The 21,367-nt window shown below is 54.8% G+C and overlaps 1 protein-coding gene across 1 annotated transcript in view; it reads right to left on the reverse strand.

The window, feature by feature from the left end:
• Positions 1 to 6,139: 6,139 nt before the first annotated feature.
• The window catches only part of SLC7A5 (solute carrier family 7 member 5), a 31,172-nt gene continuing 15,944 nt past the window's right edge, over positions 6,140 to 21,367 (reverse strand). Inside the window, exons 3-10 of the mRNA XM_004377747.2 lie at positions 16,230 to 16,335; positions 15,147 to 15,191; positions 13,572 to 13,695; positions 13,119 to 13,222; positions 12,565 to 12,661; positions 11,467 to 11,616; positions 9,473 to 9,650; positions 6,140 to 8,351 (exon numbers count right to left, since the gene is read on the reverse strand). Of these exons, the coding sequence (XP_004377804.1) occupies positions 8,296 to 8,351; positions 9,473 to 9,650; positions 11,467 to 11,616; positions 12,565 to 12,661; positions 13,119 to 13,222; positions 13,572 to 13,695; positions 15,147 to 15,191; positions 16,230 to 16,335 (860 nt within the window). The 3' untranslated portion in view covers positions 6,140 to 8,295. The remainder of the gene's footprint in view (positions 8,352 to 9,472; positions 9,651 to 11,466; positions 11,617 to 12,564; positions 12,662 to 13,118; positions 13,223 to 13,571; positions 13,696 to 15,146; positions 15,192 to 16,229; positions 16,336 to 21,367) is intronic.

Raw genomic sequence — 21,367 nt, forward strand, 5'->3', positions numbered from 1 at the left:
CAGAGCTCAAATTCTAGTAAAAAGACCAGACTTAATGGTTTGACTGAGACTGGAGGAACCCCGGAAGACATGGCCCCCAGACTCTCTGTTAGCCCAAAACTCAAACCATTCCCAAGGCGAACTCTTCAGACAAAGATTAGACTGGACTGTTGGGACACAAAATGATACTCATGAAGAGTGTGCTCTTAGCTCAAGTAGATACATGAGACTAAATGGGCAGCTCCTCTCCATAGGCGAGATGTGAAGGCAGAGAGGGTCAGGAGTTGGTTGAATGGACATGGGAAACCCAGGGAAAAGAGGAGCGTGCTGTCACAGTATAGAGAGAGTAACTAAGGTCACATAACAATGTGTGTATAAATTTTTGTATGAGAAACAAACTTGAACTGTAAACTTTCACTTAATTAAAAAAAAAAAAGATCTAGAAACAGAGTGGTGATGGTTACACAGTCTTGTGAGTGTGGTTAATGCCGTGGAATTCATCACACACTTGGAAATGGCTAGACGGGTACATTTCATGTTATGGATTGTTGTGGTTAGTTGCTGTCAAGTTGGTTCAGACTCTATACCGACTCTATATACAACAGAACAAAACACTGCCTGGTCCTGCTCCATCCTCACAACCATTGCCATGTTTGAGCCCATTGTTGCAGCCACTGTATCAATCCATCTCATTGAAGTCTTCCTCTTTTTTGCTGACCCTCTACTTTACCAGTGTTATGAATATCTTAACCACAATTAAAAGAAAAAATCACAGCAGCCGAGAGGACGGAGGGGAGCGGTGGGTGAGCAGTAGTATTAAGGGGTTCCCCATTCCCTCTGCTGCCCAGAGGGAAACAAGGATTGCCCTTGGAAACATTTGGGAAACGTTCATTAGTGAGTGAAATCGGCGCAGTAAGTTGGGCATCCAGGTGAACTTGATGAAACTTTGATCAAGATGGATGGGGAGCGCCCAGCGTGCAGTCTGGGAGGGGGCCCAGGCCACGTGCGGCGGCGCTCGGCACCCTGGGTTGGCCCACGCGCCTCTTTCCCAACCACCAGTCTGGAGCTGTTGAGGGGATTAGGAGGCATCTCTGAGAGGTTCAGGAGAATGGCAGGGATTAATGCTTCCCTCATGCACCTCCGGATGGGTGTTTTTCAAGTCCCAGGCATCCGTCCAAAGGGCACGGTTGCCTTGAGGGCAGCCCAGGCTCCTTGTCAGAGAACCTGGAAGGGTGGTGACTAAAGTGGAGGCCCTGATTTTGTGGTCGCAGGGCCCTCATTTGAAGGGGTCAGAGCCCTGCCCAGGGGTGGCCCGGGCCGTGTGACACTTCTCCGACCAGCTTCTGAGACCCTCCCTCACCCTCTCTGACCCAGAGAGGATCTGACTCAGGGAGACTGGCAGAGACTCACTCTGTGTGAGTGTGTGACTTTGGCAGTAATCCTATGGTTAAGTCCCTACTTGTGGGATTTAATCACCCTCTGGATTTAAGCAGGGAAGCACTGGTCTTGTTGGAACCAGAGCCTGAGAGGAGAAACGGCCATGTGGCCTCCTTGGTGTGACCGGGTGCACAAAAGGAACTTAGGAGGGTTTTCTGGCAGGGTGAAGAGTGCCTGGGCCCCAAGGGAGACCACTGGACTCGGACAGCCTGGACAAGTCACAGAAGAGCGACTTTGGGTGTTGTTTTCACTGGAGATGGACCAGATGGCTTGGACTTGGGCTAGGCCCAGAAAGAAGATGGACTAGGGTAGAAGGTCTAATAATATGGGGCCGGAGGGCCAGGTGGTCCTCCAGATGGTCCTCACACTATGCTTCCTACCATTCTGTATCACAGTAGAGTAGACCCAATCCTACCTCTGGGCAGGTGAAGGAGTCTCTCAGAGCCCTGTTGTTCTCCTTTCTGGGATGGAGATAACACCATCACCAGTTGCTGCAGGTCAGTTCACTATCTCCAGTTTGGAGCAGTGGTGAGCACGAACGCTTGGGCCTTCCAGGGCCCTGCCTTCAGAAATTCTGATCCAGGAGTTAAACTATAAAGAGAAGCGAGGGACTATTAAGACAGAATTCAGGAAATGGTCTTCTCTGGGGGAAGAAAGGGGGACTCAGTTGGGGAGGGGCTGAGGAGTTTTCAAAGGGATTGACCATGTTCTTCGTCTTAGGCTGGTGGTGAGCACGCAGCCATGTACTTTCTTATTTTTAAAATTACACGTAACCATTAAATTCACTCTGTTGTATGCATGGCACACTTCACTAAAAAGTTTTAAAATATGTGAGATAAATGTCAAATCATGTCCTTAACTGTGCTTCTGGTCACATGAGCATCTGCTTCACCCATGGGCATCAGAAGTGCCTGCCTTGCAGCCTTGGCACAGGCTCTGCTCACGTCACCCTCACCCCCAGCCCCACTGCCAGGTACCTTTGATTTTCTGGTCCAGACTCTTTGCTGCATAAGGATGGCACAAACTGGTGGGAGTAAACATGGAACTGTGTTGGCCTGAGTACTGGATAGGTCAGGAGTAGCCTTGGCCTTCAGGTGCGGTTTGATCAGGGCTCAGACCAGGCCGCAAACCCCCATGCCGCTCCTCCTCCAGCCTCTGCACTCTTCTTTGCTGGCTCTACGAAGGCAAGATGGCCACTGCACCCTTGAAACTCCAGCCAAAAGAGAGGGCCTTGTTCTCAGGCCTGTCCTGGGCTCTCACCTCGCCTCGCCTCACTTTCATTCTCCTCTAACAGTCAAGTTTGGGCCTTGGCTGTGAACACCATCGAGACTCTGACAAACCCCGGGAGCCAGCTCTCTACCAGCCACACGGCCAGTGCCGACCAACTGCCCTGCATAGCTGTCTCGGCATCCCAGTCCTGTTCCTTCCAGACTGTGAGCCTCATGAAGGTGGACCGCCTCACCCTCTACTGTACACTGGCCCTCCACACGCGTGTAGCCTCTGGAAAACCCTTGTCAGTATTGAGGGATAAACGGAAAGAATGAGGCCAGACCCCAGGCTCTTTGCTCCTAATGGGCAGGTGGCACCAAATGCCCAGAATCAGTTTGGTCAACAGGCATTTCGTTCTGATTGGTTAGGGGGTGCAAGCGGTTCCCTTAATTGTTTATGAAGGGAATGTAGAGGCTCTGTGCCTGGCCTTGTCCAGGGAAAAGGGGGCACCCTTGAGTTATATCTAGGTCATATGGGGGAGGTGGTTCTTTGCAGTCAGTCGTTTCTAGAACTTGAAGGGCAGAGAATTTCTTAACCTTTACTTTCCCAGGAGCACAGGGCTCAGGTAAAATTCAACCTTGTCACCAAAGAGCACAAAGGAGCTCACTGGGACATCCACACGGAAGCTCAGGAGGCCAGGGGGCCTGGCAGCAATGCAAGCTCTGTCTGGGAGCCCCTCGGGCTTAAAGGAGAACAAGAGCTCCCAGGCCTGGGAGGTCGGTGGAAGGTGGGGCTGCCACCACACTGATTCCCAGTCTCACCCTGACAGACCCCCATGTGCGGGGATGGGGGCTCATCAGTCCCCCAGCAATGCTGACACCTGTGTCACCAAGATGGCTGAGGAAGGCTGGAGTCTGGGGGCAGCAGCTGGGCGGCTTAGCGCCAGTCGAGGCTGAGGTGGGACTGCCTGCCGGCCGCACCACCTCAATTCTCTTCTGTCTTACCAAGTCTGTCCCAACAAGCATTTTACAAGAAGAATGAATTTGCCCAAGGCCACTGAAGACCGCCAACCATCTCCAAACATTGGGAGGGACTTTGCAAATTTCAGCTCCTTTGTAATGCAGCCAAATCCCAATTATCCATCAAGGTAGGGAGTGAGGAGGCGTGAGTCATCCAGAAATTACTTATATTTGCTGTTAACAGCCTTGTATTGTTTTCAGCCAACCCACTGCCATTGAGTGATTCCAACTCATAGCAACCCCATAGGGTGTCCAAGACTATAAATCTCTACGGAGGCAGACTGCCACATCTTTCTCCCAAGGAACCTCTGGTCGTTTAGAACGGCCAACCTTTCATTTAGCAGTCAATCGCCATAACTACTGCGGTTTCTGCCATTATTAAACTATATTTGAATCCTGATGCAGGTGTGTGTATGTGTGTGTGTGTGCGTAACAGATCTAAAGTCCCTGGGACGTTTGTTCCACATTCAGATTTGAATCCTGATGCACAGGGTGCACGTGTTCGTGCATGCATGTGCATGCATGCGTGTCGTATCTAAAGCCCCTGGGAACTTGGTTCCACAAGCAGATTCCAGGGCCCACCTCCAAAGCTTCAGCTCCAGATGGGCCTGCCAGCCCTTTAACAAAGCTCACAAGGCGCCCTAAAGAAAGGGCTCAGAGGTCCTGCGTACTTGGGTTTAGCCATCATCATCTCCCACCTTCGAGCCACCACCCCAGCCTGCCTGCCCGGGAGAGGGTAAGAGTTCCTCCTCCATGTGCTTATTTGGGTGGGGGCACTGCTGGGCTGAGAACCACCAGCTTGCCTACTTTGGAGTTTAGTAAGGTGGGCGTTGCTCATCAGGCTGTTGGGAACCCCGTGGTCTCAAGCGGTGGCAGCTTTCCGGTGCCTGGTGCTCACCGGCCCCTCCTCGTGAAGTCTGGAAGCTGGTCACGCCCCTGCTCCGAGCCTGACTAATGGCTCCCTCTGCACTGGTGCACAAGGGCTCCTACCTCTTCCTCCAGCATTGTCCTTCCCATCCTGGCAGAGCCAGGTCCTGCCTGGCCTCAAAGCCCTGCTCAGATAGCAACATACAAACAGGGGTTTGCCCAAATGAAGCGAGCCCAGTTTGGAGGAAAGGCCAGGGTTTGGTGCAGAGTCCTGCTGCCTCTCTCAAAGTCTCAGAGATCCTCTCACGGGAATGTGGGATGAAATGAGGTCTAGGCCACCTTACCTCCGGATGTACCTTTTCCTCACCCCAACCCAGAGCTGGGAATAGCCCTCTTCCTTACTCCCCGGTGCTCAGGCCCAGTGGTCCACCTCATGCTGTCCCTTGTAGCACAGTGACTCGTCTCCCCAAGTCTGCATCACTATGGGCCCCACAAGTGACCCCCCACCCCAGGGCCTCTGCACTTGCTGCCCCCTCAGCCTGGACCATTCTCCCCACTCTCCCGGGGCCCCTTCTTCTCCTAGGTGGACCCTGCTGTTCTCGCTCCCGGCTGCCAACACGCTCACTCCCTTGTTAACTTTCTGCCTTGCTCAGCCTCTGCGCCAGATCTGACATTGCGGCCCTCTACGTGCCATACTGGTGAATGAATGCATGGATGAATGACTGAGGCGGGCCTCAGTGGTCATGGGCCAAGGAACACAACAGCCCCACCCCTCAGGGAGGAGCCCCAAGGAACATTCTGAGGCCCAGAATTTGGCGCTCAAGTAAAGAACACAGAAGACCACCAGCAAGACTTCTAATTCATACTGTTTTTCTTTAAAAAATAAACAAAAAACCCCACACACAAAAAAACAAAACCAGAACCGTCCACCCCAAACCAGCCAAGTGTAACAGATAGGTTAGCCATTAACATACAATGAAGACACGCTGCAGCCACACATGTCATTAACACAGCAAAAGGACGTCACGTTCTGGTCAGCCCATGACACGGCGTAGGCACGACCAAGCTGGAAACAGGCAGGAACGCAAACACAGGGCTCATCTCTCAGGAACAGGAGACCAGCGCCGACTGTGGCAATAAATAAATGTGGTGTGCTGTGGCAGCCTGTAAATTAGTAAGATGTTAGGGCAAAAGAAAATAGCAACACACTGGACAGACGCTCGTTATGCCAGGGTTTGCTTCTTTTAACAAAAAATATTTAGAACTCACAAATGTGAACCCTCGGGACACACATCAGTAGAGGTCAGAAAAAGCAGTCTCTCAGCAGCCCCTGTGGCCTGGCCCTGACCAGGGCGCCAACACGTCAGAGGTGGGGGAGGCAGGGGCCACGGGGTGTGCTTGACTCAGCACCATGGGAAACTCCCCCCAGCAGGCCTCACCCTCCAGAGTAGGGACCCAGGCCCAGAAGCCAGGCAGAGCTACACAGCCAGCAAACCTCAGACAGTGCCTGGGGATTCTCAAGCCAGCCCACCTGCCACCATCTCAGTTCAGAAAGGTAACCCTGGTGGCTGGGAAGGAGTTAGCTGCTGCCTCTGTGATTTTGGTGAGCACCTCCCTGTGCTCAGAGCCCTCCAGCCACCCTTCTCAATGGCGGGTACCCAGCAGGGTGCAGGGGGCTGCCAGCCAGGGTCTGGGCTCAGCACTGCCACGGGCTCACTGAGTAAACCGAGACGTGCTCATTGAAGTCTGGGCCTCACTTTGCCCAGCTGTGCACAGTGGGATGGGATCAGGGTTGGGTGGTTTGCAAACGTGTCCAACAAGCCCAGGGAGAAGCTGTTGGGGAGGCTGAGCCGCTGAGGCCAAGTAAGGGGTCGTTTGGGGGGATTGGCTACCATCGGCAGCAGGTCCTGCGGCTCCTCCCAGCACACACGTTTCAGTCAGCAGCAGAGGGACTGGCATTAACCACAGCTGGGTTATGAGGTGTTTTCTTCTGACTGAGCGGTGGGATAAGCAGTTCCTGTAGCCCCCTCCTCACACTGCTCGCCAGGTTGTGCTGGGCCCGTCAGTGTGGTTCCCAGGCCCAGGTGCGCAGCAGCTTCCGGGCAGGTGGCTGTGTCCCACACGGAAACACCAGGCAGCAGTCGGAGGATGCAGCTCAGCCCTCTCTTCCAGGGGGTGTCACTGGCAGAAGCCTAAGCACAGTTTTACCTAGCCAGGGCCTGCAGTCCACTTTGCCTATCACTGTAATTCCTGGTTGTCTGGTCTTAGACAGCGTTTGGCCTCCAGAAGGGTCCCCTGGATGTGGTCACAGCCAGGAGTCAGCCAGGGACAAACCCACTGGCCAGGCCCCAGTGCAGCCTCATCTAGAGAAGGGGCTGAGTCTGACTGCAGGCAAGCAGCCTTCGCACCAGGCGCAGAGCAGGGTGTGGGCTGCTTTCCTCTAAGCAATGGGAATTGAGACAGGACAGCTGTGCAGGTGACCAGCACAGGGGATGGCCCCTTGGCCAGAGGGGGCTGCTGAGGAGTCGGCTGGAGCCGTGGTGGCCAGTTCTTCAGAATGGGACCCCAGGGGGGCACACTGCACTGCCCAGTGGGAGTCCCAGTGTGAAGCTGGGCTGAGGAGCCCACTAGGGTCCCAGCCACAGCTTATCTGCCTTTCCTGTCTCCATCCATTTCTAAAAGATTCCCAGAGCAGAGTTTTATCGAAACGGACTCAGATGCAGACTCCCGGAGTGGGTGGAGAGCAGCTGGGGACCGGTGCTCAGGGCTGCCAGTTCTGCGGGGCCGTGCCTTCACTCCAGGTGTGGGTCTGCAGAGTCCAGAGGGTCCTGAGTAGGGGGCAGCCCAGAAACCAGCCCTGCAGAGCATGTGCCAGGCAGCATGACCTCTGCTCCAGGCCTGTAGTCGTCCAGATCTTTCCAGGGTGCTAGGGCTAATGTCAGAGACAACCCAAGACTTCCCATTCTACAAGCACTTCTCTAAGACGGGCTACGGTTTCACAGATGTTTTTCTTTCTTAGGGTGGGGGCGCCACCTCAGGTCTGTAAGGCAAAGAGAGGCGCCCTGGGAGTGAGTTTTAATTAATGTCACTACCCTTATAACAATAAAAAATGAGGAAACAACACACGTACTGAGCCGAGCCCCCAAGAGGGGCCGGCTGCCATCCCCACAGTGCAGGTCTGTGTGTGAGGAAGCAAGGTCCAAGTCTCAGTAGTTCTGGAATGTTCCGGGCTGGAGTGTTTGGCTCTCAGAATCCTCCCCTCCTGGGGGCCTAGAACTGGAACCAGAAGCTGGACCCTTCCGGAAGTGCAGTATGCCATTGGTGGCATTGGAGCAAAGACGGCTCTTCCTCTTTCCAGCTCAACGTCACCCATTTCTTTTTAAAAAATAATCATCTTGGTGGCTTCTACTTGACCCAAAATTTAAGTTAAAAAAATAATATAAATAAATGAAGGTGGGGAGGGAGCAGCACCCAACATAATAAAATAGCATGTGTCCCCTGCCCCCACTACCGCGCTGTCAAGAGTGCTGGCCTGTCCTCATTCAACAGTCTGTTCCTCGTGCTCTGGGCACTGACGACTTGTCGTCTGGGACTGACTTCGTACCAGTTCTTCACAGCAGCACCAGCTGCTGGCTTGGAGATGGGAGGTGGCAGGGGCTTTGGATGGCTGGTGGCACCCAGCTGCAGTGTCTGGATGTTAGGAACTGAGTTGCTTTTCAAGGGTATGGGGTGTTTAAAATGACATTTGTGTGTTTTCTCTCCTGTAGCATCTCTGCCCTTGTGGCTATGTCTCCTGGGGGACCACTTCCATGAGCTTCTGGCAAAGGACAGTGGTGGAAACTGTGTGGGGGAGAGAAGACCGAGTCAGCTCAGGGGGCCACAGTCAAACACCCCAGGGCTGGCAGGTGATGGGGTGTCACAAGCCAGGGTTCACCCGCCCTTCCCTCACCTGCCCTACTCAACCCAGCTCTTGCCAACCCAGAGATGTCACAGCTCCAAAGTTGTGAGAGAAGTCAGAAATCAGGCGTTTACACAGAACCTCCTGACTTGTGCCTTTAAGAGAGGTTTGTGCATAGGGCAGGCCAAAGAAAAGGTGCCCGTGGCCCTCTCTGTGGGGCACCTGTCTGCAACGTGAGGCTGGATGTAGCCTGGGCAGGAGGCCTGTTTGGTGGCCTTTTCCACAGGCCCGCACCCCTGGGCCACCAACTGGTAGGTGCCCAGGTTTTGGGGGGAAGCACTGCCCTGTTAGTAGACGCCCTGCTGCGGGTCACCCACGCACGCTCCCCCATCATCCCTCGGGGCAGAGTCTGGCTCAGGACAAAAGGCTGTTTTCCGCTTCAGGCTCTTGGTGTGTGTCTGAGAGTGACGAACACAACCTCACAGCCCACAGCTGGAGCCAAGGTCCCCCCACGACTGACTGTGGCTTGGTCTCAGGGGGACACAGAGTGCCTCCTGCCCCATCACCACTGCCACCTGGGAATTCAGGAGCCCCCTGTTCACATGGAACCTGGGTCAAGGCCCCTGGCGTAAATGTCCCTAATCTGCAGCCTGTCCAGCACACGGCCTAAAGCTGGGTGGGTAGCTCTCTGTGGGCGCCACACACAGAAAGCCATACAGGCTCCCTTTCCACCTCCCTGCTTTTCAGGGTCACGTGGATGTGTGATCCGGGGCAGGTGGCAGGAAGCCACTACTCGGCTGAAGCAGCCTGGTTTTTTGGAATCCTTTGTTCTGGGATTAGCTGGGCCCATGCTGGGAGACTTATCCCTGAAACATGGGGCAAGCATCACTGATAGGCACCCAGAGTGACCACAACCCTCCACAGTACCCCCAGCAAGACTCATGCATACCCCTGGGCGTAGGGGTATGAGGGTCTGAGGTCCTGCCCAGAAGCGGGGTGTGGGGGTCTGAGGGCTGCTGCGGCACGCTGTGCCCCCTTGTGGCCCGGGGGGTCAGGTACTCACAGACGCCCTGGAGGAGCCACTTGGGCTTGTTTTTCCACCAGACTCCGATGAAGTAGACAGGGAGGCCACTGAGGATGATGGCAAAGCCGATGCCGCACTCCACGGGAGTTTTCCAGAAGGAGACAGCGATGAGGAAGAGGCAGGCCAACGTGAAGAACATGGGCAGGGCCAGGTTCACCTAGGCATGCAGAGGTAACAGGGGTCAGCCCAGTGCAGTGCGCTGGGGGTGGCGGGGGCATAGCAGCTATTTTTTTTAAGTTTTTTTATTGTAGTAAGTATACAGGCAACCAAACATTTGCCATTTCAATGATTTTCACACGTACAGTTCCGTGACATTATGTTCATCACGTTATTCAACCATCACCCTATCCATTTGCAAATTTTACCAGTGTGCCCAGCGCAGTGTCCCCTAAGGTGGCGGCGACTGCCAACTCCTTCCCTCTGCCTCCTCATCCCATCTGCCCTCGAGTCTAGAATGCTCTGCCCGCTGCCCTGAGGCCACCTCACCCCGTCCTCATGCTCTCACTGGAGCAGCCTCTCCATCTCCCCCTGCGCGGCCCTCACCTCCTATCAACCGGCCTCCCCAGGACACCCCAAGCACCCACACTGATGGGCTCCAAGCCCACCTGTCCCACATGGCCCAGGGTGACTATCCTCCTCTCTCTGAGGGCCGCTGGCCTAGCCAGCCCCAGAACTACTGTCCTCAAGGGACCCAGCAGGCTTCCCGGACCTGACTTGAATCGGGTTTCAGTGTACCCTACCCTGCTGTGGCTTCCTGAGAACAGAGTGTCTTGCTCACTGCTCACCCTCAGTCAGCCCGTGGCATCTGGTGTATAATAATCCACAGCTCAAAAGCTGGGTGTGGACAAGGAACACAAACAGCCAGGGTGTCTCTGGGGACAGTGGCAGGTGACCACATCATAAGCTGGGAATGCCACCACAACCCACCTGTGGCCACTGTGAGGAGGAGCAGCGCTAGCACTGCTGGGCAGACCTTATCCGCACAGTAAGCAGGCGCACCAGCCTGTGGTTGAGGGACAGCGTGTCCTGAAACAGCAGCCTGGAAGCAGCCACCTGGGCGGGCTCTACTGCGTCTGAGGGGCTGGGTACTGGGGGTGCCTCCCCGCAGCATGTTCACTGTGTGCTGGTGCTAGCCCACCAGGCGACAGGAAGTCCACAGCCCTGAGACACAGGCTGAGCAAGGGCTGCAGGTGGTCAGTGCAGACAGCGGGCCGCCTGGCCCAGCCGGCAGATGCCCCACAGCAGCTCAGGCTCTCTTCCCATTGGGGACTGGGGGTCTGGCTCAGCCGAGCCCCTCTAGCAGCACGGCTTCATTTGGGCCCCCCTCCTGGAGACAAGGTCCCCCATGGCCAGCTGTCCCCCAGCATGGAGTTAACGAGTTCAGGCAAGCTCCCACTTTCATGAGGCCTTGTACAGCACCTCAACTTCTCCTGGACATACAGACAGACTGGCCCTCAAACAGGAGGAGGATCATGTACTCCAAACCCTCTACTACACTCGGGCACAGCCAATCCCCAAAGCACCCATTCAACCCCACCATCTGCCTCCTGCAGCCTCGCCAGCCCCCCACCCCCATCACAGACCACCTTTCCAAGGCACCGACCCTGGTCACCCTGGCCAGCACTGCACCCCCACCCACCTCCCACCCCAGCCCAGCACCTCCCACCTGCTGTTGTTCTGTGTTGTTTCCCTCAGAGGATTGTTTACGTTAAGAGGGCAAGGCCTTCTGGTCATGCCTTGCCCTCGAGAAGCTCTCGATAAACAGCACGGATTGATCCACTAGCCCAGTAGCCTTCCATGTCTGGCCTAAAGCATCTGCACCCAGCCATCTTGCTTGGTCTGCACCAGGACCCTCGGGGGAGGCCTCACCATCCCTGGCTTGTGGGGTAGGGGGCTGAGGCTCAGATAAGGGATGTTGCAGCCCGCTGCAAGCTCTCAGGAGGGCTGCCCTCCCGCCCACCCAGCACCCTCACCTTGATAGGCCGCTCCAGCTCCGGCTTCTTGTAACGCAGCCACATCATCCCGATGATGGCCAGGGCCACACAGAGCCAGTTGAAGAAGCTGAAGAAGTTGATGACGGAAAAGATGTCTTTGGAGAAGGCGTAGAGCAGGGTCATGGCGCACTGAAAACAGGCCAGCGAGAGTGAGCCCCTACGCAGGCAAGTGAGCCTCCATATGGGTGGGTGAGCCCCGGGTGGGTGGTGAGCCCCCATGTGGGCGGGTGAGCCCTTACATGGGCAGTAAACCCCTATGCGGGCAGGTGAGCCCCCACGTGGGTGGGTGAGCCCCCAGCAGGCGGGTGAGCCCCCATGTGGGCAGGTGAGCTCCGGGTGGGTGGTGAGCCCCCATGTGAGTGGGTGAGCCCCCAGTAGGCAGGTGAGCCCCCAGCAGGTGGGCGAGGCCTTGGTGGGTGAGTAAGCCCCCGGTGGGTGGGCCCTGGGCGGGCGTGTGGGCCCTGGGCAGGTGGGTGAGCCCCCATGTGGGCTGGTCAGTGGCTGAGGTAATTTGTTATCAGAGGCAGCGGAGAACTGATGTCATGTACGGCCTGACTTGGAAAAATATAAGGCAATCTGAAGAAAAACATGTATAATGTGATCCCATTAAAAAACCAGCACCATGTGCGTGTGTGAGCATGTGCCTGCACACCTGTAAACATACCCACAAAGGTCCAGAAAGACACTCAGGAAACCAAGTTCTAGAAACCATGGTTCCCTCGCGGAGGCAGGCACTTCTGCTTCACACAGTTCCATATTGTTTGAAGTTTTACAACTACTATGTGTGATTTTTGGAATTAAAAACATTTTTTTTTTTAAAGTCTAGCGCTCTATGGTGTTTCACGGCACACGTCAGCGTGTGAACAATACATGGAAACCCTCATGTTAACCCTTTGCAGTGCGGTCTTGGTCTCTGCCTCTGATCTGCAGCCCGACTCGCGCTCCGGGCCAAGCCTCTAGGTGCCTCACTGAGCATCTGAGCAAGCAGCCTCCTTCCGGGGAGTCCCCTAGAATCTGCCATTTTAATTCGCTTGCTCACCCCAGGAATGGAGGGTGCTGGGCTGGGCTGTGGCTTACCGTGAACACGAGTGACGGCATGGGGGTCAGGAGCCGTGGGTGGATCATGGAGAGGATGGAGGGCAGGTGGCCCTCCCTGGATCCTACGAAGAAGAGCCTGTGGGCAGAGTGGAACGGTTGTTAGCCTCAGGAAGGACAATGCCACATGGCCCCAGGTACGAAGTCCAGGAGATGCCTGAGGAAGGTGGCAGGGTGGGGTTCGGGGCTGCTCGTGTGTGCTCGTGCTGGCCAGAGTCAGAAACTGGGCTCCCTGCTGCCGGCCCTCAGTGTCCTCGCTGACTTGGTTGGCAAGGAGGCAACTCCGGGTTCTCTCTCATCCCACTTCTCAGCACTGGGGAGGGTTCAGAGTGGCAGCCTGTTACACTAGTCTAGAGAATGACGCAGAAACTGTGCCTCTCTGGGCAGTGAGGTGAGCGAAGATCCCCCTTCCTTCATCTACGTCTATACCAGCGAGACTGTTAACAGTGACATACTGCTCGCTGTAACAGAGCAGAACCTTTCAGGCCCGCATCACCTGGTGCTGTGACCTGGACCTGCCTGCCCGGCACACTCACCTTGAGGACGTAAAGAGGGACCCGTTGACAGAGCCAAAGCACGACAAGCCCACAAAGATGGGGATGATCCAGGCCATGACCCCCAGGTGGTAGTTCCCAAAGTCCTGAGGAGAGACACAGGATACTAAGTTCAGGCATTCTGCCTCACAGCTCCGAAAGGATGTGTGGAGAGCTACAGGGTGCCAGGTGGCCTCACTCCTGGACCTCAGAGCAAGATCTTACCTCTGCCCCCTCCCCAAGGTACGGACTTAGAACCAGCCAGGCTGCAGGGGCACTGAGGGTTCTGAACACTCCCTGACAGGTGGCTCCCTGCAAGCTAGGGCTGGGGCGACTGCTGGGGCTTCCCTACTGCAGTCCTTTCCAGCTGAGGCTGATTTCAACACCCTACCCCCTCCTTCTAGGACAGGGGTTGTCTCCCTAACCCCACACCCCCATCACAGGGTGGCATCTTACCACAGCCACGGCCTCGGATGCCAGCATCTGCTCCGTGGACAAGGTGGTGAAGTAGGCCAGGTTTGTGAGCACATACACCAGGGTGACGATAGGCAGGGAGATGATGATGGCCAGGGGCAGGTTTCTGAAGGAATCGAAGGACACATTATCAGACCGCAGCCCAGGACAAAGCGCCGAACCTCAGCGTGAGGACCCAGGCCCCCACTGCACAGCAGGCTGCCCCGTAGCTTCACTCCGTGATATGGCAAACCCAGGCCAGGAGCACAGCCCGCTGCCTTGGCTCCAGTCTGTGACACGGGGCTCCTGCTGGGGGACTGTGGGGACTGCACAGCACCAAGACACCTGAGGGAACCCACTCAGCACCCTCCCTGCACAGTGGGCGCCCACATTGGCCCCAATCAGCAACCCCTCCACGCCCTTCCCACATGGAGGCATGCTTCAGAAAGTCTGTGAGCAGGGAGAACAAAGGAATTTCCGTAAAGATGGCCTCACTTCCCAAGCACCCATCTTATCCTGATTTCACTGAGGTTCACTGAGGGACTGATCTACCATATCGGAGGAAACTGGAAAAAATGGCCCAGCCCCTCCTTTCTAACTGGGCAGTAGGGTCCATCTGTTTCTCCTCGAACTTCCCTAATGCCTCCTGGTCCCCAAAACGGACTTGAGCAAACAGCATGAGTGTACAGCCATGTGGGAGAAGTGTCCATGGCAGACAAACTTGAGTGTTAGGGTCAGAGTAACAGACAGGCAGCTCCCCTTGGGGCTCATGTTCCTGGCCAGAAAGCACAGAATGAGTTTGGGGGTAGGCACCACTTTTGTTGGAAACAGCTGCCTCACCTGGTTTGAGAAGGATTCCAAGGCAAATCTGGCTCACGCTGGAGCTCTGCAATCAATTAGCAATGTCTGCTATGGGCAGAGTGGCGGAGCAGTGGTGTGACCTGGACCTACCCTCCTGAGCTGGGTGGAATCTGAGAGCCTTCTAACCAGGACCCTGAGGTGGGGTCACCCTGGTCCTCGCAGGAGGAAGATACTAAGCCAGTGGTGACTTGAAAGGTGGCACGGCCACGGCAGACCCAGACTCTAGTTCTCAGAGTAAGTGGTCACTTTAAGGCTGTGACTGGCTGAGACTGCCTCTATAACCAGAGAAGGCCTCCCCATCTGTGTCCCAGGCCACTGTCCTGACATGTCACTGTGCTGGTGGCCCCAGGGAGCTGTACCTCACTTTCTGAGCACACACACACCCAGGAGAATGGCTGAGGGTTCTCATTCTGGTGTGCTAGAAGTTTCCAGGCCTTGTGTAGGCACTTGAAGGGGAGTGTGCTGCACATTCTGAGGGGACTCGAGAGGCCTTCATGACTGTCCAAGGTCACAGCCACCCTGTGGCCCCTTTGGGCCCAGAAACTAGCCCCCCTCGCCAGTATTCTTCTACCCTCAATCCCTTTCTCAGAAGGAGCTCAACATTGCCTTTGCTAGAGGCTGGGCTGACTTCACACACCAGTTTCTCGATAGAATTAGGCTTCTTTTTCTCTCTCAAACTTACATAATGAAAACAAATGTCTGCATCCGTGCACTTACCTGTAGGGGTTTATCATTTCTTCTGTGACAAGATTCAAGTAATTCCTGTAATTTAAAGAGCAAAGTTTAAATATCTTTTCCTCCCATGATCATTAAAGAAAAAAAAAAAAAAAAGGAATAGAGTTCACTGGGGACCCTCCTGGTTGCTCTGGGTCTAGGGGGAGGCACCCCCTAATCACCTCCCTGCTGGGGCCCTCATCCTTGGTGAGCAGCCAGGGATGGTGCATCTACTGGGAGAGCGACAGTCCTGCCGGCAAAACAGCAGAGCCCCATGGGAAAACTGCCCGGCCAAGCTGGGGCAGCCATGCCTCTCCTCCTTGCCTCTGTCCTCCTATGGGTGCAGCCAGCACTGCCTCTGAGGTGGATGCCAAGCCCAACCTGAGCTGGGACTCACCCTGCCCTTCCCTCTACCCTCACACATCTGCCGTGTGTCTGGTTTACAAGCCTTGGCGAGCACTGAAGTTCAGGGCTTTGGTTTCCACACATCTAGAGGTTGGAGGCCACAGGGGAAGGAAACTCAAAGGGCAGCCAAAGGGACTAAGGAGCAAGTGAACCTGACTCTAGAGCGGATTTGGCAGAGGCCATTCATTAAGTTGACAATCCAACATGCACACTTAGGGCCCCATGCATGCTCTTGGTGCCCCTCTCTACCACCTGCACTCTCCCTATGCTCTCACTCTGCCCTGTACAGCCTGGCCTGAGAGCAGGGGCCACACAGTCGGGGACCCAGAGAGATGGAACGTGGCAGAGGGAAGCTGCAGGCAGTTCTCCCTGTTTCCCTTCTCTGATGGGCCGGAAGTTTGGAACCACTGGTCCCAGTTTTCTAAGCCTAACTGCTGTCTGCCTATCAATGAAGGTGAAGGTTCATCTACAGAGCCATCTTCTGAGTGGTCTAGCCACGGAGCTGAAAACAGTGGCAAGGGCTGCTACCTGCTCTTGTTCGAGATGCTTGTGGCTCAGAGTGACACCGTGAGACGGCTATCATTCACTCTCCTAAACTGCTGTCGATGTTCGAGAGGGTCAGGATTTTTGGACACTCAGGGCTCGTATGCCCCAAGGTCAAGGACTCAGTCTGGAACCCACCATCCTCCATAGGCAAAAAGGCCGCTGTATAACGCCAGTACAATGTTTCCTACGTCCAAGTTGGTGCCTTTGAATGATAATTTGGGGTCCAGATTTGACACGTCACCTGGCAAAGACAAAACAAACAGAATGGAATGCTGGGTTAGAGAGCTCTGTACAGAGGTCATGCTACAAGTTCTGGAATATTCCTGGAGCAAAATACAGTAATCAACAAATATGTTGGGGTGAAGGTTTTTTCATTGCAACAAATTAAAGGTAACTGTTGGCCCTCCGGACCCAAACATTTCCCAGATATGTCCTGGGGCTGGGAACATGCTGGCACAGAGCTCTGAGTGCTTCTGACCATGACTTGGGAGGAATGTGGCTGGGCAAGGGGCCCTGGGTCCAGCCCTGAGAGAAGGGAGGGGGAGGCAGCTCCAGCCGCTGGCTCAGACTCCACTGGGGACAATCCCTCAACTGTCTGAGTGTAGTTGTCCGTCTACACAATGGGGCCATGGCCCGGTCGTCTTTAGAGTTCCTGAATGCAGGGGGATTGAGCCCTGGTGGCGTGGTGGTTAAAGAGACTGACTACTTATCAAAAGGTTGGCGATTTGAAACCACCAGCAGCTCTGTGGGAGAAGGATTTGGCAGTCTTTACACATTTACAGCTTTGGAAATCCTACGGGGTCACTACGAGTCAGAATCAACTTGACGGCAGTGGGTTTTGGTTTGAATGAAGGGGGACATCTGACGGGATGGCCTGAGAGACCTGGTGGTGGACACAGGGCATGTCTGGTTTTGTCCGGGGTGCAAGGGCAGGGGTGAGGGGTGTACCAGTCCCAGGCCCCGTTGACAACAGGGTCAGGTGGATGAGCCTGGGTCTGCATCCCGCTCTCCTACTGAACAACGTCAGCCTTGTTCCTGGTTGGGGGGCTGGAGACCCTGGACAACCACACAGCCTGAGAGCCGTCCCTGGTGTGGGAAACATTCGATGAAATGCGTCTGAGTAAAGGGCCGCGTTCCTTCTGCTGCATGCCGCCTCTGCGCAGCTCACCACAGTCACTTCGTCTGCAGGTCCCCTGGTGACCTGTCACGCGGTGGACCTTGACTGAGTCAGCTCCCACGTTGGGACGTGGGGTGTGCATCTTCCCAGCAAGAGTTACAGCCTTGGGTGATAGTGCACTGTCAGTTTACCCAGACGCTGTCACCCACATCAGGAAGGTGACTGGATATCCCCCAGGCACTCACTGAGCCCTGAACAGGGCTGGGGTGAGGGTGGAGGGAGGGCGCTCCTGTGGACACCGGCTCCTGTGACTAGGCCAGGCTCCTCGCCGCATTCCAGGCAGGTGCAGTGTTGCTCCGAGCTTGTTTGTGAGCTCCCAATGCGTGGGCTGGGTTGGGCCTTTGATCCTCCGCTCAGGGGCTCAGATGTGGGTTCTGTGGGGCCATCCACCTCCATCCCCTGCCTAGTGAGGCCAGTGTCTCCTGATGAGGGAAGGGGTCTGGGGCCTGCTGGTATCCCCTGCTGCCCTGCATGTGATCTGTCCTGGAGCCTGGAGCAGCACCCGGTCACAGGGTAGTCAGCAGGCTGGACGTGACCTCGTGGAGGCAGTGGGAGGTGGAGGGCCCAGCAGTGCTGCCACCAAGAGCCAGGCTCAAGACAGCCCCTCTGGGGGTGGGGGAGGGAGGGAGAGGAGGGAGCTGGCCCGCCACCAGCGAATGAGCTGCCCCAAGAAGAAAACAAGTGGGTGCTGCATCTCAGTGCTTGGACATGCTCTGCCTCAGGGCCAGGGCCTGGCTCTCTGGGCCACAAGTCAGTCCCCACTTCACAGTCATCCCCCTGGGCCGTCACACACTCCTTGGAGGCTAGGCGGACAGCCTACTCACCACCATCCCACGCTGCGCATACTCCTGAAACACTGTGAGTGCTCTGTCAGCAGCCAGCCGGCATAAGACTGTTTTCGCTACCCCTATCTCAAAAACTTAGGATGCCCTGAGGGGGTGCAGGGCTGGGCCAGGTTCTCACAATCACTTCTTGAATGTCAGAGGTCTTTCAGGACAAAGATTCCTCATAAGTTATGCAAGTGTGTTTGGAATCTGTAATTTTCTCACTAGTTTGTCTCGTTTCCCCACGGGGTCTAATCCTCTATCGCCTGTTGTTTGTGACTCAAACCGCAGTCCTCTCTTGCTCTGGGAAGCAGCTCTTGGTGTAGCTGTTAGCACTGGTGCCTGCCTCAAACATGAGCCTGAACTCATGAGTCTGTGCTCGTGTGAACATGTGTGGTGGAGACAGGACCACCTGGGAGGGCAGCTCACTGCTTCTGCCAAGGGTGAGATTTGAGGCTTAAAAGAGAGCAAGAAATACAACTACTGGTCTCTACTTGTCTGGCACAAAAGAGTAACAAAAACCAAAGACTCAAAGAAGAAACTGGTCCACAGTACTAATAGTCCACATGAACCACAGCCTTGCCTAGCCTGACACCAGAAGAACTACATAGTGCCCAGCTACTACTACCAACCATTCTAACCAGGGACACAACAGAAAGTCCTGGATAGAAATGTGTCAAATGATGAAAAATGTAACCATGGTCATGGAACAATTTGTATAAAGATTGTTAAATGGAAACCTAATTTGCTATGTAAACTTTCACCTAAAACACAGTATTTTAAAAAATGACTGAAGAATTAAAAGATCGACTCTAAAACATAAAAAGAGTCCAACACATCAAGAGAAATATTAATCCACCCAGCCCAGAGAGCCCCAGTGCCAAATGAGAAGAGTTCCACTCAGAAACACACTTCCTGCCCTCAGCCTGGAAGGATCAGAAGCCTCATTCAGCAAAAGAAGTGAGGGGAGCAAGTGAGAAGTTTCAATCTGAGATACAGTTTCCAGTTTTCTGCATTTCATTGAACTGGACCTATTAATTCTAAGGTGAGATTATTGGGAGACTGAAAATAACCAGAAAAGTTTTTTACTATTTGAAAAATGATGAGACAGGTTTTATGGGGCTGTGCAGATATAAGGGGAATGAGGATGAGGCAGGGGTCTTTGGTGAAATAAAATTACTTTCCAATTGCTCTCTATAGAGTATTCCTTCTATTATTATAAAAGTAAACATATATCTGAAAAAAAAAAAAAAAAAAAGACAATGAAATTGCTCCAGGTATGGAGATGGCATGGGCTTTTAATTTTCAATTAGCTAAAAAGTATTTTTGTAACTTTTCTGTAAGTCAAAAATGGTTTCAAAATAAAAAGTTAAGAATAAAAAGAGTGCAGGAAGTGTTCTTAACCATGCATTTTCAGGCTGAGGCCTGGGTGTCTGTTACATGTTCATCAGGGGTCTCACAGCATAAGAAACATTGTTTACATTTGGTTGCTGCAGACGGTGATATGTAGACGGGGCCACAGTGCATGGCCAGGAGGAGCAGGGTCATGGTGGCTGGCTGCACAGCATATCTCAGGCACTGGCGCTCACATGCCTGCAGCTCAGCAGGTCGGTACCAGCGGTCCATAGAGGCTCAGAGGCAATGGACTGTTTGGGCCCGTGTGGCTGCGTGACTTCCGAGAGTGGAGGGCACAGACGCCGCCCACGCCTGTCTCTGCAAACACAGCACAAGGAGGGCACGTTTCCCTCCCTGGCCGGGAGTGAGGCCCAAGGATACTGCGTAGGAGAGAAGCCTTTTAACTGCGCACTGTCCAGTCCACTCTGTAATTGCTTGAGGAAAGACAAGGGTGTACTCTCACCGGACACACCATGGCCTGACAAAAATACAATGGTCTCACTGTCCCATCTCCAGGGAGGGACCCGGCCAGAGCTGCTGAGCACAGAGCAGAGCCTTCTTGCTGCCCACCTGCCCACCCTCCAGCTTGACCTTGGGGCTGTGGCTCTCTGGATGTCATAGGTGAGCGGCCACTGGACAAAAGGAGGCAAGGGCAGGGGAGGAGCAGCCAGGACACATCCTCTGATGGGGTGGACAGGTGGGGTCCTTGTCCATGCTGTGGTTTTGTCTCACTCAGGGGTGCCAGCTCTCCCTGCACTATACACTGATGCTTGGCCCCTCTGTCTCACCAGCTTGTCCAGCCCTGCCCCCACCAGTCCCTGCCCACACTTAGTGCAATGGCTAGGCAGACAACAAATGCCAATGTGAGCATGGTCTCCCCTCCTGAGACGCTGGGATTACGTCCAGGACACTGGGCCTGCATGCCTACCCCCTCTCACCATAGCCCAGCGCCACTGGCAGAGATCCTCAAACACCCCAGGGCCTTTGCACAGTCGGCCCCTCCATCCACAACAGCTCCCTGTACTCTCCATTTAGAGACCCTCCTTGCCCTCGGACCCCAACGAGAGCCATCTCCTCTGAAGGGTCCTCCCTGGTCAGGCCTGAAGCCCTGTCACCCCTCACACCAGCTCCATGGGCAGCTCTGCTTGTCGTCTGTTCCATGTTCCACACTGTGGCACCCTTGGGGACGGCATGGCTACCTCGACCTCTCTGTCATTATCATGTCCTAGGCGCGGGGCCCAGCACACAGGGGGTGAAAGAGCGTTTAGTCACTTGGGGAGGGCTCGTGACCTTCACTCAACACTGAAGACAACAAGTGAAGAGAGGCCGGGTAAGCCACCTGAGGCTGTGGGGCCGATGACCACAGGGCTGGGCTGGAACCCAGGCCCACTGGGCTCCATGGCCCAGGCCCTCTCTGTGTACCAGGTGAGTCATGTACCAGGGGCATATGGTTGCAGGCTCGGATGGAGGAGGTCACCCAAGGTAAAAGGGGGGGGGGGCCTACAGGCCGGTCAGCGAGGCCACAGGTCCCAGACACAGAGCAGCCCCCGCCAACCCATCGATCAGAGCACAATCGGGCAGTCTGCCCCACCTGAGGATTCTGGTGCTTTTCGCACTCCTGCAGAGCAGGGCAGACTGCCCAAGGGCAAAACAGAGTTAGACAACTGTTGTAGAGAAAGCAGCCAACATTTCAACAGTGTCTCCTCTGGAAGTGAAGGCATTCATCTGGGAATAAGAAACACATCTCTGAAGGCAAAAAGGGCCAGGAATTCTGCAGACACGGCACTGTGTCCCAGAGTCCAGAAAGGCATTGCGTGGGGGAGCGTGGCAGGCGGATGTTTTCAACAGCAAACAGAATTATAAACATATTCTGTATT

This window comes from Trichechus manatus, unplaced genomic scaffold (assembly GCF_000243295.1).
Source record: "Trichechus manatus latirostris isolate Lorelei unplaced genomic scaffold, TriManLat1.0 scaffold00053, whole genome shotgun sequence".
NCBI classification, from domain to species: Eukaryota; Metazoa; Chordata; class Mammalia; order Sirenia; family Trichechidae; genus Trichechus; species Trichechus manatus.